General features: G+C 41.4%; 2 protein-coding genes across 4 annotated transcripts in view; both read right to left on the reverse strand.

Annotated features, from left to right (window-relative positions):
* Window positions 1–1,561, reverse strand: part of LOC106527656 (annexin A1) — a 7,424-nt gene extending 5,863 nt beyond the window's left edge. Inside the window, exons 1-4 of one of the 3 annotated variants that reach the window (XM_014022598.1) lie at window positions 1,486–1,561; window positions 1,014–1,103; window positions 799–904; window positions 210–304 (exon numbers count right to left, since the gene is read on the reverse strand). In XM_014022598.1, coding sequence (XP_013878052.1) covers window positions 210–304; window positions 799–904; window positions 1,014–1,082 — 270 coding nt within the window. In that variant the 5' untranslated portion in view covers window positions 1,083–1,103; window positions 1,486–1,561. Of the gene's footprint in view, window positions 1–209; window positions 305–798; window positions 905–1,013; window positions 1,122–1,485 lie in introns of those variants that run through there. The other 2 variants (XM_014022601.1, XM_014022599.1) reach the window with 2 other exon arrangements.
* A 916-nt stretch (window positions 1,562–2,477) lies between these two features.
* On the reverse strand, window positions 2,478–10,763 carry tmc2a (transmembrane channel-like 2a; the record flags this gene model as incomplete). The annotated part of the gene is made up of 17 exons (XM_014022569.1): window positions 2,478–3,183; window positions 3,293–3,410; window positions 3,516–3,594; window positions 3,681–3,806; window positions 3,883–4,122; window positions 5,814–5,881; window positions 5,966–6,094; window positions 6,306–6,467; window positions 6,534–6,713; window positions 6,801–6,989; window positions 7,071–7,218; window positions 7,300–7,442; window positions 7,731–7,829; window positions 7,916–8,022; window positions 8,105–8,186; window positions 8,274–8,364; window positions 10,033–10,763. Coding segments are annotated over 17 exons (2,907 nt in total), but the record flags the coding sequence as incomplete, so codon positions are not given.
* Window positions 10,764–11,937: the final 1,174 nt, after the last annotated feature.

An 11,937-nucleotide genomic window follows, 5' to 3' on the forward strand; every position in this document is an offset into this window, starting at 1 on the left:
ATGTAAGTCTCAGCAACTAAAATAGCACAATGTAGTTGGATTGTAAAACCTGTACAAATAAATTTGGTTAGCTTAATATCCAGTTTTGAGATATTCTGCCACCTAGTGGTGATTTTTATATTGCAGCCAATTAAAGTCTTTTAGTTACAGTTCCTAAAAAAAAAAAATACAACCATTATGAAGCACCAATTTAAAAAAATAAAAAATACCTTCCCAGTGTTTGATTCATAAACAGCTTTGATCATTTGTCTTTGCTCGTTGCTCCTTTTCACCAAGACGGCGACAATCACGTCCTCGTCCACTCCTGTTAGAGACAAGTCCTTTGAGTTTCCATAAAGACCAGACGTCTTAAAATAATTAAAGTTTAAAAACAGAACATTGGTAAATGGTAAATGTACTGTACTTAAATAGCGCCTTTCTATCCATCCAGGACACCCATTCACACACTGATGATGGCAAACTACAACTGTAGCCACAGCTGCCCTGGGGCACACCGACAGAGGCGAGGCTGCCATACGCAGGCGCCACCATCAGTAGGCAAGGCAGGTAAGGTGTCTTGCCCAAGGACACAATGACTGAGTCGACTGGACGGGGATCGAACCGGCAACCTTCCGGTTCCGGGACGACTCCCCTAACCWCTCTAACMCAGCCGCCCCAACATTCTGTAACGTGGGCTGATTTATCAAGTTCTTCATGATGCTCACAGTTAGCCTTAGTCATTTTGAAATTACTGAACATTTCATGAATTCAGRAACATGTTTTGGTTGTATTTTAAGACTTTTAAAGTAAAAGACGTACTTTTACTTTCTATGGCACTCCGAAGGACAGAAACATCACTGCTGGCATTGAAGTTAGGATACGGAGTTACTGTCCCGTAATATGTAGGCTTCGGTTTGTCCTTCACCTGCACAAACAATAACAAAARCARTTTATTTTTAATGAAAAGCAACATATTCAGGTTTCTGGCCACAATTTGAAACTGCAKCAGGGTTTGGTTTTCTCGCTGCACTCACGGTGACGGTGGCATCCTTCGAGCCGCGGTCGTGAACGATGTTATTAAAGAACTTTTTGAAGAAAGCCATTTTTAATTTGAAAGGCTCAAACTGCAAAAAAAAAAAATTAAATTAAAATGTTGGCCTGAACAGGTGTGGAACAGGAAACATTTCAAACGTAAGTCTCACAAAATAAAACAGGAAGTTGATTCAGACAAGTTGAGGAGGAAAAGTTTTTACAAAAAGTGTGGAAATTAAAAATACTGGAACATTTAACTTTAAAATAATATTTAAATGAACGATGTGTTGGACATGACTTTCATCTACTACCACACTAAAGTTTAGCTGCAAAACTAACAGATTTAAAATCCTGTTTGTGTTTAAGGTCAGTTAGCTGTGGCGGCCATCTTGAATTGGATCAAGTCTAAACATGAATCAGTTGTAAATTTACTGAGATTTTCTATAAAATCCATTCAGTAATAGTAAGTCTTACCTGCACAACAAAAGGCTGCCTTCACTCTGAGATCTGAGATCTGCTTCAGTGTTCAAATCACACCTCAGAGGCTCCGCCCACTCCTGTGATCATCAGGTAGTTCCACCTGTGAGGCATCAGCCAATCAGCTGCYTCCCTTCCAGGTGACTCGTCTGCTCTGATTAAGGCTTTAGCCTTTATTATTACTCATACAAACAGCCGCAGAGCAGCCGGGCCCACCCAGAACCAGAACCTGAAGGACCGCGTTTTTCTTCTGACAGGTTTTTTCAGTTTAATCAAAACATTTACCTCACCTGAGCCAGGTAAAAAAAAAAAAACTGCAGCTGAGTGCTGAACGAATGAGCCGAAGTTCAAACAAAGAACAGCTAAAAGGAACAAAATGAGAAAAAAAGTAGCTCAAAGTAAAATGAGCCTGTTTATAAAAGATAAAATAAGCAGAACACGAGCTAAAAACTAATCAAAACARAATTACATCTAAAACTAGCATACCTGTAGCTAAACACTTAATTTAGCATTATTGCATCCACAAGCTAAGTTAGCAGAGCTACAGTTAAAAGCTAAACTTAGCAACGATAGCTAAAAGCAGAAATAAAATAAACAGTGACTAAAAGCTAAAATTAGCCAAACAGAAGCTAAAAGGTAATTTTAAAGTATAGCTAAAGGTTCAAATTAGCAAACCTCATAGCCAAAAACACAAAACAGCAACTTAAAGCTAAAATGAGCAAAAGTCTAAATAAAGGATGAAATATACTAAACAGTAGCCAAAAGTCAAATTTAGCAAATCCATAGCAAAAGATAAAAATAGTAGCTAAAGCTAATATGAGCCAAATCACATCTAAATGCTAAAATTTCTAAAAGGGTATCTAAATGATCAGGAGTAACTAAAAACTAGAGTTAATAAACCACAGCTAAAAGGTAAAATAACCAAACAAAAGCAAAAATTCAACATTTGTAAAAATCCTGATGCGGCAAAAAAATAAAGCAACAAAACATTTTTATTGTATTTTATTGAGATTAAAGTGTAAAAATAGGGAATTCAGTGTTTAATCTCTATTGTTGTGTAAAACATCACTTAAAAGGACGTTTCAGCTTTTTTTAATGAGGTAATATCAGGTGCTCGAACAGTAAGTATTTTACCTGCAGTAGGAAGCTGTTTGAAGTGATCTCAGTTTGAAGAATCAGAGAGAAATATTGCTAACAGTGCTAATTAAACCTGAAACACTACAAGTTCAATCAAAAGGTATGTTAGCGCTTTATTAGCATATTAGCTTTAATTAGCAACACATGAGGCTAACACTGTCAGCTAAAAAAACATCAGATTATATAATTATTAAATCTTTATGATTAATCAAATTTAAAGGTAGATTTTTATACATTATTTATTTAGATTATTTTGTGGGAGGAGCTTGTTCAGATTCTTTTGTATTAAATTTACAGATTTTATCAGTCTCCAGCAGAGGAGACCCAAATTTTCTTCATGGTGTTATCTGGGGGGAGCTCCTCTCCCACGGCCTCGACCTGCTCCAGGACCCGGACCCTGAGCCGGTCCGGGTCCTCTGGGCCCCGGCGGGCGGTCGACAGGCCCTCGAGCTCCGGGGTTCGAAGCGGCCAGAGCCACGTCTTTCTGCAGATGAACACCTCTACCCGCCGACCCGGCTTTTGCCTTCATGGCTTTCCCCTCCGCTTCTGGAGGTTTTTCTGTTCAAGCGGAAAACAAAAACATTTGTTCTTTAACTCAATCTAATTTTTGTTTTGTTGAATAATTCCTGAGGTAATGATCAGAACAGCTGTACAGGGTGATCCTGACCCGGTTCTGGTGGAGCAGGAGGAGCGAGGGACCTGTTTGGCATCAGGTCCTCCAAGTCTTTCAGAACCTGGTTGGTGCTGTCTTTGTTGTTCCTCTTGTTCTTCTCTTCATCCCGAGCCTAAAAACACAGAACAAAACTTCAGGATTCTGTAAACGTCGTACTTTCTACTCTGAAAATAAAACAACTTCCTGGTTTAGCTTATTTAGCCAGGCTGAATCTCACCATCTGCATCTTCTTCTTCAGCTCCATGTTGGAGTTCTGGTAGGCTTCAGACACAGAGTTCAGGTAATAGATGGCCAGTCTGGAAGAGACGACAGGATTAGTTGTTTTTGTCCTGGTTCTGTCGTGTGGATCTTRGTTTTTCAGCTGTAATGAAACGGCTCTTACACCATGAGCAGCACGGCTGGGATGATGAGGCCGGGGTTGGCCGCATAGCTGAAAAGCGTCCCCATGAAAGCCGGCAGGTCCAGGTCTATGGTTTCCATGATCACGTCGAACATCTTGGGTTTCCCGCTGCTCGGACACCAACATCACTTTGTGACAAATTTGGCCCTAAAGACGTTTTGAAGCAGGTCAGTGGGCAGCTTACCTGAAGGGTCCGCAGTCAAACGAAGGCGGTAGTGTCATGATGGTGTAGACCACCGGTAGCAGACTGAGGAAGAGGATGAGGAGCAGAAGACCCATGTAGAAATTATTGGACTTGGAGGCCTTGAACACTCGCTCATGCGGGACGTTTGTGGCCATCACGGCCCAACACTGGTAGTACATGGAGCTCAGGAGGCGGAGCACGTTGATGCCAACGAGCCCAGGGGCGTAAAACGCTCCCATCCTAAACAGATAAATGTGAGGCTTTTACCTTCAGGGAGGACAGCTGAATAATTAAAGAGTTTGTTCATTAGGATTAAAGATAATTCAAGTCTAATTTATTTACAGTGTGTGTCATTTATTCCAGTTCAGTACGTTTAAATGTAATTTGAGTAAAGCTGATTCAGTAGTCAAATTCATCCCAGTTCAGTCCAATCACTACTTTTTCCAAGTGAGTCAGATTCAAATCCAATCATAAGCATCTCGATTTACAGTAGATGGATTATGGTCACAGGGCAAAAAAAAGTTTATCCTGAGTTCTGACCTTTTTTTAGATTAAAGACAGAATTCTAAAAAAAAAAAATTATTCTGAGAACAAAGTCWGAATTCTGAGGGAAAAAAGTCTGAATTCTGAGGGGGCGGATCTGAATTCTAAAATCAAAATCAATTATGAAGAAAAAAATCTGAAATCTGAGAGGAAAATTTTTGAATTTGATCAGAGTCAAAATTTCAAAATCAAAGTCAGAATTCTGAAAAAAAATCTCAATTCTGAGAAACAAAATCTGAATTTTAAGATCACAGTTAGAATTCTGAGAAAAAATATAGAACTTAGGAGAACAACTTTATAATTTAATTCTGTTTTTTATTAAATATTTAAATTTACTTCATTTTAATATATTCCAATTTAGTTCAATCACAGTTTACACAGTTGGGCAGTATGAGGGCTCAGTGGTTAGCACMGACGCCTCACAGCAAGAAAGTCTTGGGTTCAGTCCCAGGTTTGGACCTGGGGTCTTTCTGTGTGGAGTTTGCATGTTCTCCTCGTGCTTGTGTCAGGGTACTCCGGTTTCCCCCACCCCAAAAAACATGTAGAATAGGTTGCCTCCAGGCCTCCCTTGAAAAAGAGATCTGTGACCTCGACGGGACTTCTTCCATCCGTCCGTTTTCTGCCGCTTATCTGGGATCGGGTCTCGGGGGCAGCAGCCTAAACAGAGAGACCCAGACTTCCCTCTCTCCAGCCACTTGGACCAGCTCGTCCGGGGGAATCCCAAAGGGTTCCCAGGCTGAGAAACATAGTCCCTCCAGCGTGTCCTGGGTCTTCCTCTGGGCCTCCTCCCTGTGGGACATGTCCAGAACACCTCACCAGGGAGGCGTCCAGGAGGCATCCTAACCAGATGAACCACCTCAACTGGCTCCTCAACRTGGAGGAGCAGCGGCTCTACTTTGAGTCCCTCCTGGATGACTGAGCTTCTCASCCTATCTCTAAGGGAGAGCCCAGACACCCTGCGAAGAAAACTCATTTCTTCCGCTTGTATGTGTGATCTTGTTCTTTCGGTCACTACTCAAAGTTCATGACCATAGATGAGAGWAGAACGTAGACCGACCGGTAAACCGAGAGCTTCACCTTCTGGCTCAGCTCTCGCTTCACCAYGACAGATCGGCACCAATCCGCCTGTCGATCTCCCGCTCCATTCYTCCCTYTTTCGYGAACAAGACCCCAAGATACTTAAACTCCTCCATTTGGGRCAGGACCTCCTCCTCGACTCAACGGGACCTGCCTGGTTAAATAACGGTAAATAAAATTGAATCCAAAAGTATCAGATTCAAATAATGTCACAGGCAGTCAATTCAGTTTAGTTCAATATTTTCCTGTTTGATTCAGTAAATCCAGTTCAATTGAAGACAGTCCAACATGCATAATAAWAAAGTTTATACCAAATCATCCCTTGATTGAAAACCAATCCAAGAACGTTTCCACTGATGTCAAACTCTCCGTATGATGGCTGAAAATGATCAAAACAGAACCTTTAACGACACACAGACTTTAAAATCTCTGCGGCAGTGGAGGCAGCARCTAACAGACTCACAAATCCAGCTTCCAGGTCCCAGCACCAGCAGTAGTTGAGGAAACGAACAATGACGGCTCTGGCGAAGTCCCCGATCAGGATGGTCAGGTAGGTCACCTGGATGTCCGACACCGTCAGCTTCACGAACTCCTACATCAGAGTGAATGTTAATTACATACGTGATGCTTTTTACCAGAATATGTAATGAACCAGTGRACAGATTGTAATGAAACTCAGGATGAACATCTATAACGCCATCCAATTCAAGATGGCCACCACATCGAATCAACCTAAATACAAAAATGGTTACAACCCAGTCAGTTTACATCATAACCTAAACATATAAAGACATTTTTATTACGATGCCAACGGCTGTTTCCCAGCAGGGTCCTCTGATGACGTCTGCAGGGTTCATTGGTGGTGGAGTGGCATCAGTGTCATTGATCATTGAAAGCGAAAAGTTGGCGTAGTACTCCTTTATGGCCCAGATGGAGGCATTCTTGATGGATTCCTCTTCTTCAAGCTAAAGAAAACGACTTGTCAGTCACTTGCTTTCTACTTACAAGAAACTCATAAAATGCTAGCATRCCTTGTTGTTGACTTCATCAAACAGGGCAAACAGGAAGGTGTAGAGGTTCCCAAGGAACAGGGCAAAAATGCGTCCTAGCTGCCACTTGAGGGCAATTCGAGGATGGTAGTCCTCCAGCTCAGCGATCGTCTCAAACAGAGGYGGACACACCAGGCCCAGCAGGGACATGATGATCTCCAACTAGTGAAACAGACAATAACCACACATACTTTATGAGATCTTTGGTCTAAACGCTTGTTACAGGACTCATATTCCGACTGCCKTTACCTCGTTCTTCTCATACCAGCTGAGGTCATCCCTCGTGGCAAACTCCTGAGATCTCTTCACCACAAAGTAGATGAGGTATCCGCTCCCACCAAGGCTACAGGTGATCAGGAAATTAGCCAAGACTCTGAGGAACCGCCGCAGGTGAATGTTCTCATCCTTCTGGTTCTCCTGCTCRTCCACGATGGACTCCTGTTCTTATCCAAGCACAGAAGGTACCGACTGTTGGTAAAAGCAAAGATCTTTGGGTCTAAGGAGTTGTAGGGTTGCTACCTTGAAGCTGGTGGTGATGGAGGCGTACTTGTTGTCTGCGGTTTCTGCATTGCCGATGAGGTAGTCCCAGCTGGTGAACATCTTCCAGGCGAAAGTGAACTCCCCCTCCTCTCCATCACCACCACCTACATCAGCATTTTTGGCCATTCTGAGTGACAAAAACAACCCAATGATCTGAACATGTTTGCTCCTAAGTGAACAAAGCCTTTCTGCTGTGCTTAAGACTCACGTCCGGATCACAAGCATCAGGCTGTAGCCAAAGCTGCCTACTCCCACCATGAGGTAGGACAGAGGCAGCCTGAACTTCAGCAAACCGATGGTCCTCTGGTCATTATAATATCCGTAGAAGAGGACAGAGTATTTACAGTAGCCCTGAAAGGGAAAAATAATGTTTCATTTTGGTTTTGCAACCTTCTTCTTTGTTATCATTGACTTCAAAAGTCACATTAGGTGACCTTCAAAGTGTACTGGGGTGGTTTGCAGAGTTAGTGTTGGTGTGCCTTCAAAGCAGACCCAGATTTTGTTTAAGGGAATATACAGTGTGTCCTATCTGGACTAGAAAGACCTWAGGTTCCCCCAGAAGAAGCTCGAGAGTCTTTCATTGCCTTTGCGACCGGACTACGGATAAGCGGTAAAGGATGGAAGTTGTACTAAACTCACATTAAAGTCCATGAGGACAGAATAATCCATTGCGGTGTCTTGTTCTGCCCTGGGGACAGTCTTCCTGGGAATAGACCCRTAGGGAAGACCCATCAGAACCTAGAAAATAAGCATTGGTTGAATCAAAATTAAAATGATTTTGCCAGTTGCTTTTACGTGATTAAACCTTGAGTACATTGTTTCACCTCAGGAATGACCACCAGCCCAAAGGTTAGGCCAAACAGGACAAGGTTCATGCCATACATCCATCGCAGAAAGATGAAGTAAGATGCAACCGATGAGCCAAAGTGGCCTAAGGGCATAAAGGTAACATTTTAAAACACAGCATGCTTTTATAAAGACTCTCTGCTAAAATACTGACTGACAAAACTTACTCTCGACCTCTTTGATCTTCCTCTCCCAGGGAATACAGGCAGTTCTAAAATTCTCAAAATCCCTTTGAAAYTTAATCCATTTCTGACACATGAAAACAAAAAGAAAGTTATAGACCAAAAACGTAAGAGTCAAAAAAAAGAGACCAAAGGCTAGAGGTTGATGCCAAACCTTTGTCATCATCACTTTGTAGGCATACCACTTCCTGCCTTTTCCTTTTCCCAAAGCTCCCTCAAATTTATCCACAAACTGCTGAGCCTCCCTGTTGARTAAAACACAGATACTCAAACTAAAACGATATGCAGATGACACAATTTTATTTCTACAAACTGTTATAGCTGAGTTAGTAGATTGCCTTCCTCCTTTATTGTTTGTACTGTCTCTGTGTCTTGTAATAAATCTACTAAAACAATAATTCTAAAACATAAAATATACAGTTTTGCCCATTTATCAGGGCTTGCCATATCAAATGAACGGAGGCACCTATTGTTATCCACCTCAAAAAAAGGATCTCTATACTTTATATCTTTATTTTTATAGTCGTAATGCAGCCCAAATGGCAACATGCACCCCTAAAAATGTTACATCAATACGACCGGCTCAGCAGTGGGAGAGGTGCAATTACTTTTAGTGCCATTTTGACTCACCATGGCAACGTAAATTGCAAAAAACTACCATCGAAAAACCTCATAGGGTTACACTGAGCCCAGCTTCCAACTGCCACACTCTGAGTCATGTGACCTAGAGTGAGAGCTGTCTGGCTTTTAAAATATTTTTTAGCGAACAACTTGTTCCTACATCCACAATTTTCATGATACACAGACACAATATATATCAAAATGCAGGCATTTGTGTCTTCTTTCAGACAATATTTCTGGTTTTCTCTTAAAAGTATGTCAGAAGTCATGGAAGTACCAATTCTCTTCCTATCTTTTTTATGTACATTTTTTCTCTTCCTATCTTTTTTTATGTACATTTTTTTGTCATGATGCTGTTCAGACACAAAACAACTATTATTATATCGTCATATCTCTGAGATAAAGTGCTGTACACATTTGAAAAGTTACATGAGTAAGAACCAATCTCTTCGGTCACTCACGGTTCAAGGATTACTTGTATAGACCTTACAGTTTTCACACAGCGACTTGTTGTCTGAACTAAACTTTCACAGATTTGTCCTTTTAAAAGTGACGTGATGTAGATTCTTTCTGCCCCTCCATGTACCGACACCACAATCGGGCCTTCTGATTGGCTGAGACTGTTACTGGGCAGAATAGCCTTTTGAGTGACGGAACAACAAGGGGTTTTATGTAACCCAACATGGCACCCAGATTACTCAGTAGTTTTAAAGACATAAAAGCAGAAATTTGGTGGGTTTATAGCTGAATTCTAACAGAAGTTTAGGCTTTTTTATTTATTTATTTATTTATTTATTTATTTATCCAAGAACAGAAAGCTCAACGTTAGCTTAAACAGAAGTTCAAGTTAACTGCTAATGCTAATTTAAGAAAAGGTTCTAATTCAGCCTTACAAAGCTGAAAACTGGCAAAGTAGTAGCCAAGAACAAGCTTTGACAAATTCTGAATGCTAAATTAAAAATTCAAGATKGCCGCCACAATTATAATGCAAAATTGACCATAGCTCCGAACTTTTTAGACACGATTGGCTCAAATTTGGGATGGTAGTAGATCACAATGATTTCCAGCAAACAGTAAAATCAAACCTTTATTTTGTGTGATGGGTTGCAGCTCTATTAGCACTTTTAAAATCAAGTTTAATAAATTACATCATCTTTGCAGCTCAGTTTCTTGGACAAGTCAGGGTAAGTCAGTGTTTCCTGTAAAGTTTAGTGTTTTTTAGGAGTTGTAAAGTTTCCTTTAGACATCCTTTTCAGACAGAAAGTGGTGTCGCGTGTCGGGCATGACGTTACTTTAGAACAGTGAGCCTCCGTTTCATCCGCCAGGGTTTGTTCCTGATGTTGGCGATCAGTTTCTTCTTTTCTTCCACCTCCTCCATCAGCTTGGCCATCTCCCCTTCCGACATGGACTCCTCTTCCTCCTCGTTGGAGTCTGTGTTGGAATCAGTTGAACTGGAGAAAGTTGAAAGAAAACTGTTGGCTCTGTTTGACTTCCTGTTTCTGATTTTACCTCTTCCAACCCACCTGTCRTCCTTTTTCTTCTTCTTCTTCTTGTCTTTGTCATCGTCCTTGTCTTTGCCCTTGTCCTTTCCTTTAGCGTCACCCTTTTTACCCTTCCCACCCTCATCCTCCTTCCCTCCTTTCTTTCCTCCCTTCTTTCCCTTCTTTCCTTTCCCATCATCGCTGTCGTCCTCGTCGCTGTCCTGAGCTTTGCCTCCTTTCTTCCTCGCTGCTGCACCTCCTCTCTTCTTCTTAGGAGCCTCATCTTCGCTCTCCTCATCGTCGTCATTATCGCCTCCTCGTTTCTTGGCCGGCCTTCTCTTGTTCGCTCCTCTTCCTCGACCCCTTGGAGCCTCATCCTCATCCTCATCATCATCACTGTCTTGTTTTTTACCTCGACCTCTTCCTCTTGCACCTCCTCTTCCTCCTCCTTTTCCAGCGGGCTGTCTTCTGTTTGTTCTCCTCTTGGCCCCACCGTCTATTTTAACACCAAAATTAAGAAATMTGATTAAAGTAAAGCCGTTTGATTAAATTAATTCAGCTTGATTTACTCACCATCACTGTCGCTTTCATCTTCTATGTCTATCTCGACTGAGAAATAACAAAAAAAGTTTTAAAAAGTGTAAAAATGTACAAACTGAACCAGCTAAAACCTCATTGAGATCCTGCTACAGTTACAATTAACTCTTCGTACAGCACTTTGGAAAAGACTGGAAAAGTAAGGATTGGAATGAAATTGGGCACACACCTTGTGGCCAAAACTTTACCCAAATCCACAAACCATCAAGCTAACGTGCTAAACTAAAGTCTTTTAATGTTTTTAACCAGTTAATTATCATTAAAAGGTTCAGGTATGCTTGGGTTTTTCTTGTTTAAAGGGAATTCCAAGTTGTAACATTAGACATTATTACTTCGCCTGTAAAAAGACTAGAATATTAAAATTACTGTAGGCTGATTAGTTTTCAAAAAAAAAATATTTTCACAAAGACATTGCTACGTTATTCACACCACAAAGCATTCTGGGTAAATGATGATGCTTAGGTGCTCTGGTGCGATATCTTTCCAACTTAAAGGTTAATTTTGGACAATGTCTGACGTTCAGACATTTTATATTCAACAGGAGCGCGTTGACAGAGAGGAGAATGTAGAAATGAATCAACCTGACACTGAAAATGATGATGGAGGACAACAGAGCTGCTTCATGAAGGGGAACCTCAGTGTTAGCATTTTAGCTTCCGCTTTAGCTCCCGTGCTAATAAATAAAGTGTTAGCTCACAAGCTACTGTTTACATATGGAGTTAGCTTCAGAGCTAATATACACTGCATGGCCAAAACAAAAGTTGCTGCCAAAAATAAAAGGTCACACAGATTATGTAGGACCACCTTTACAACAACACCTAATTTCCCTCTGGGATCAATACAGTATTTTTGAATTGAATTGAATTTAGCTTTGATTATGGCACACATTCATGGCATTGTGTCAATAGGCTTCATAGAGCTGACCAACTGCAGCAACCCCAGATCACAGCACTGCCCCAGGCTTGTACAGCAGGCACTATGATGAATCCCCCCACAATCCTTCCATCCGTACATTTTATTCTGCTTATCCAGGGTCAGGTCTCGGGGGCAGCAGCCTAAGCAGAGAGACCCAGACCTCCCTCTCTCCAGTCACTTGGACCAGCTCATTCGGGGGAATCC

Source organism: Austrofundulus limnaeus, unplaced genomic scaffold (genome assembly GCF_001266775.1).
Source record: "Austrofundulus limnaeus strain Quisiro unplaced genomic scaffold, Austrofundulus_limnaeus-1.0 Scaffold336, whole genome shotgun sequence".
In the NCBI taxonomy this organism is placed as follows: domain Eukaryota; kingdom Metazoa; phylum Chordata; class Actinopteri; order Cyprinodontiformes; family Rivulidae; genus Austrofundulus; species Austrofundulus limnaeus.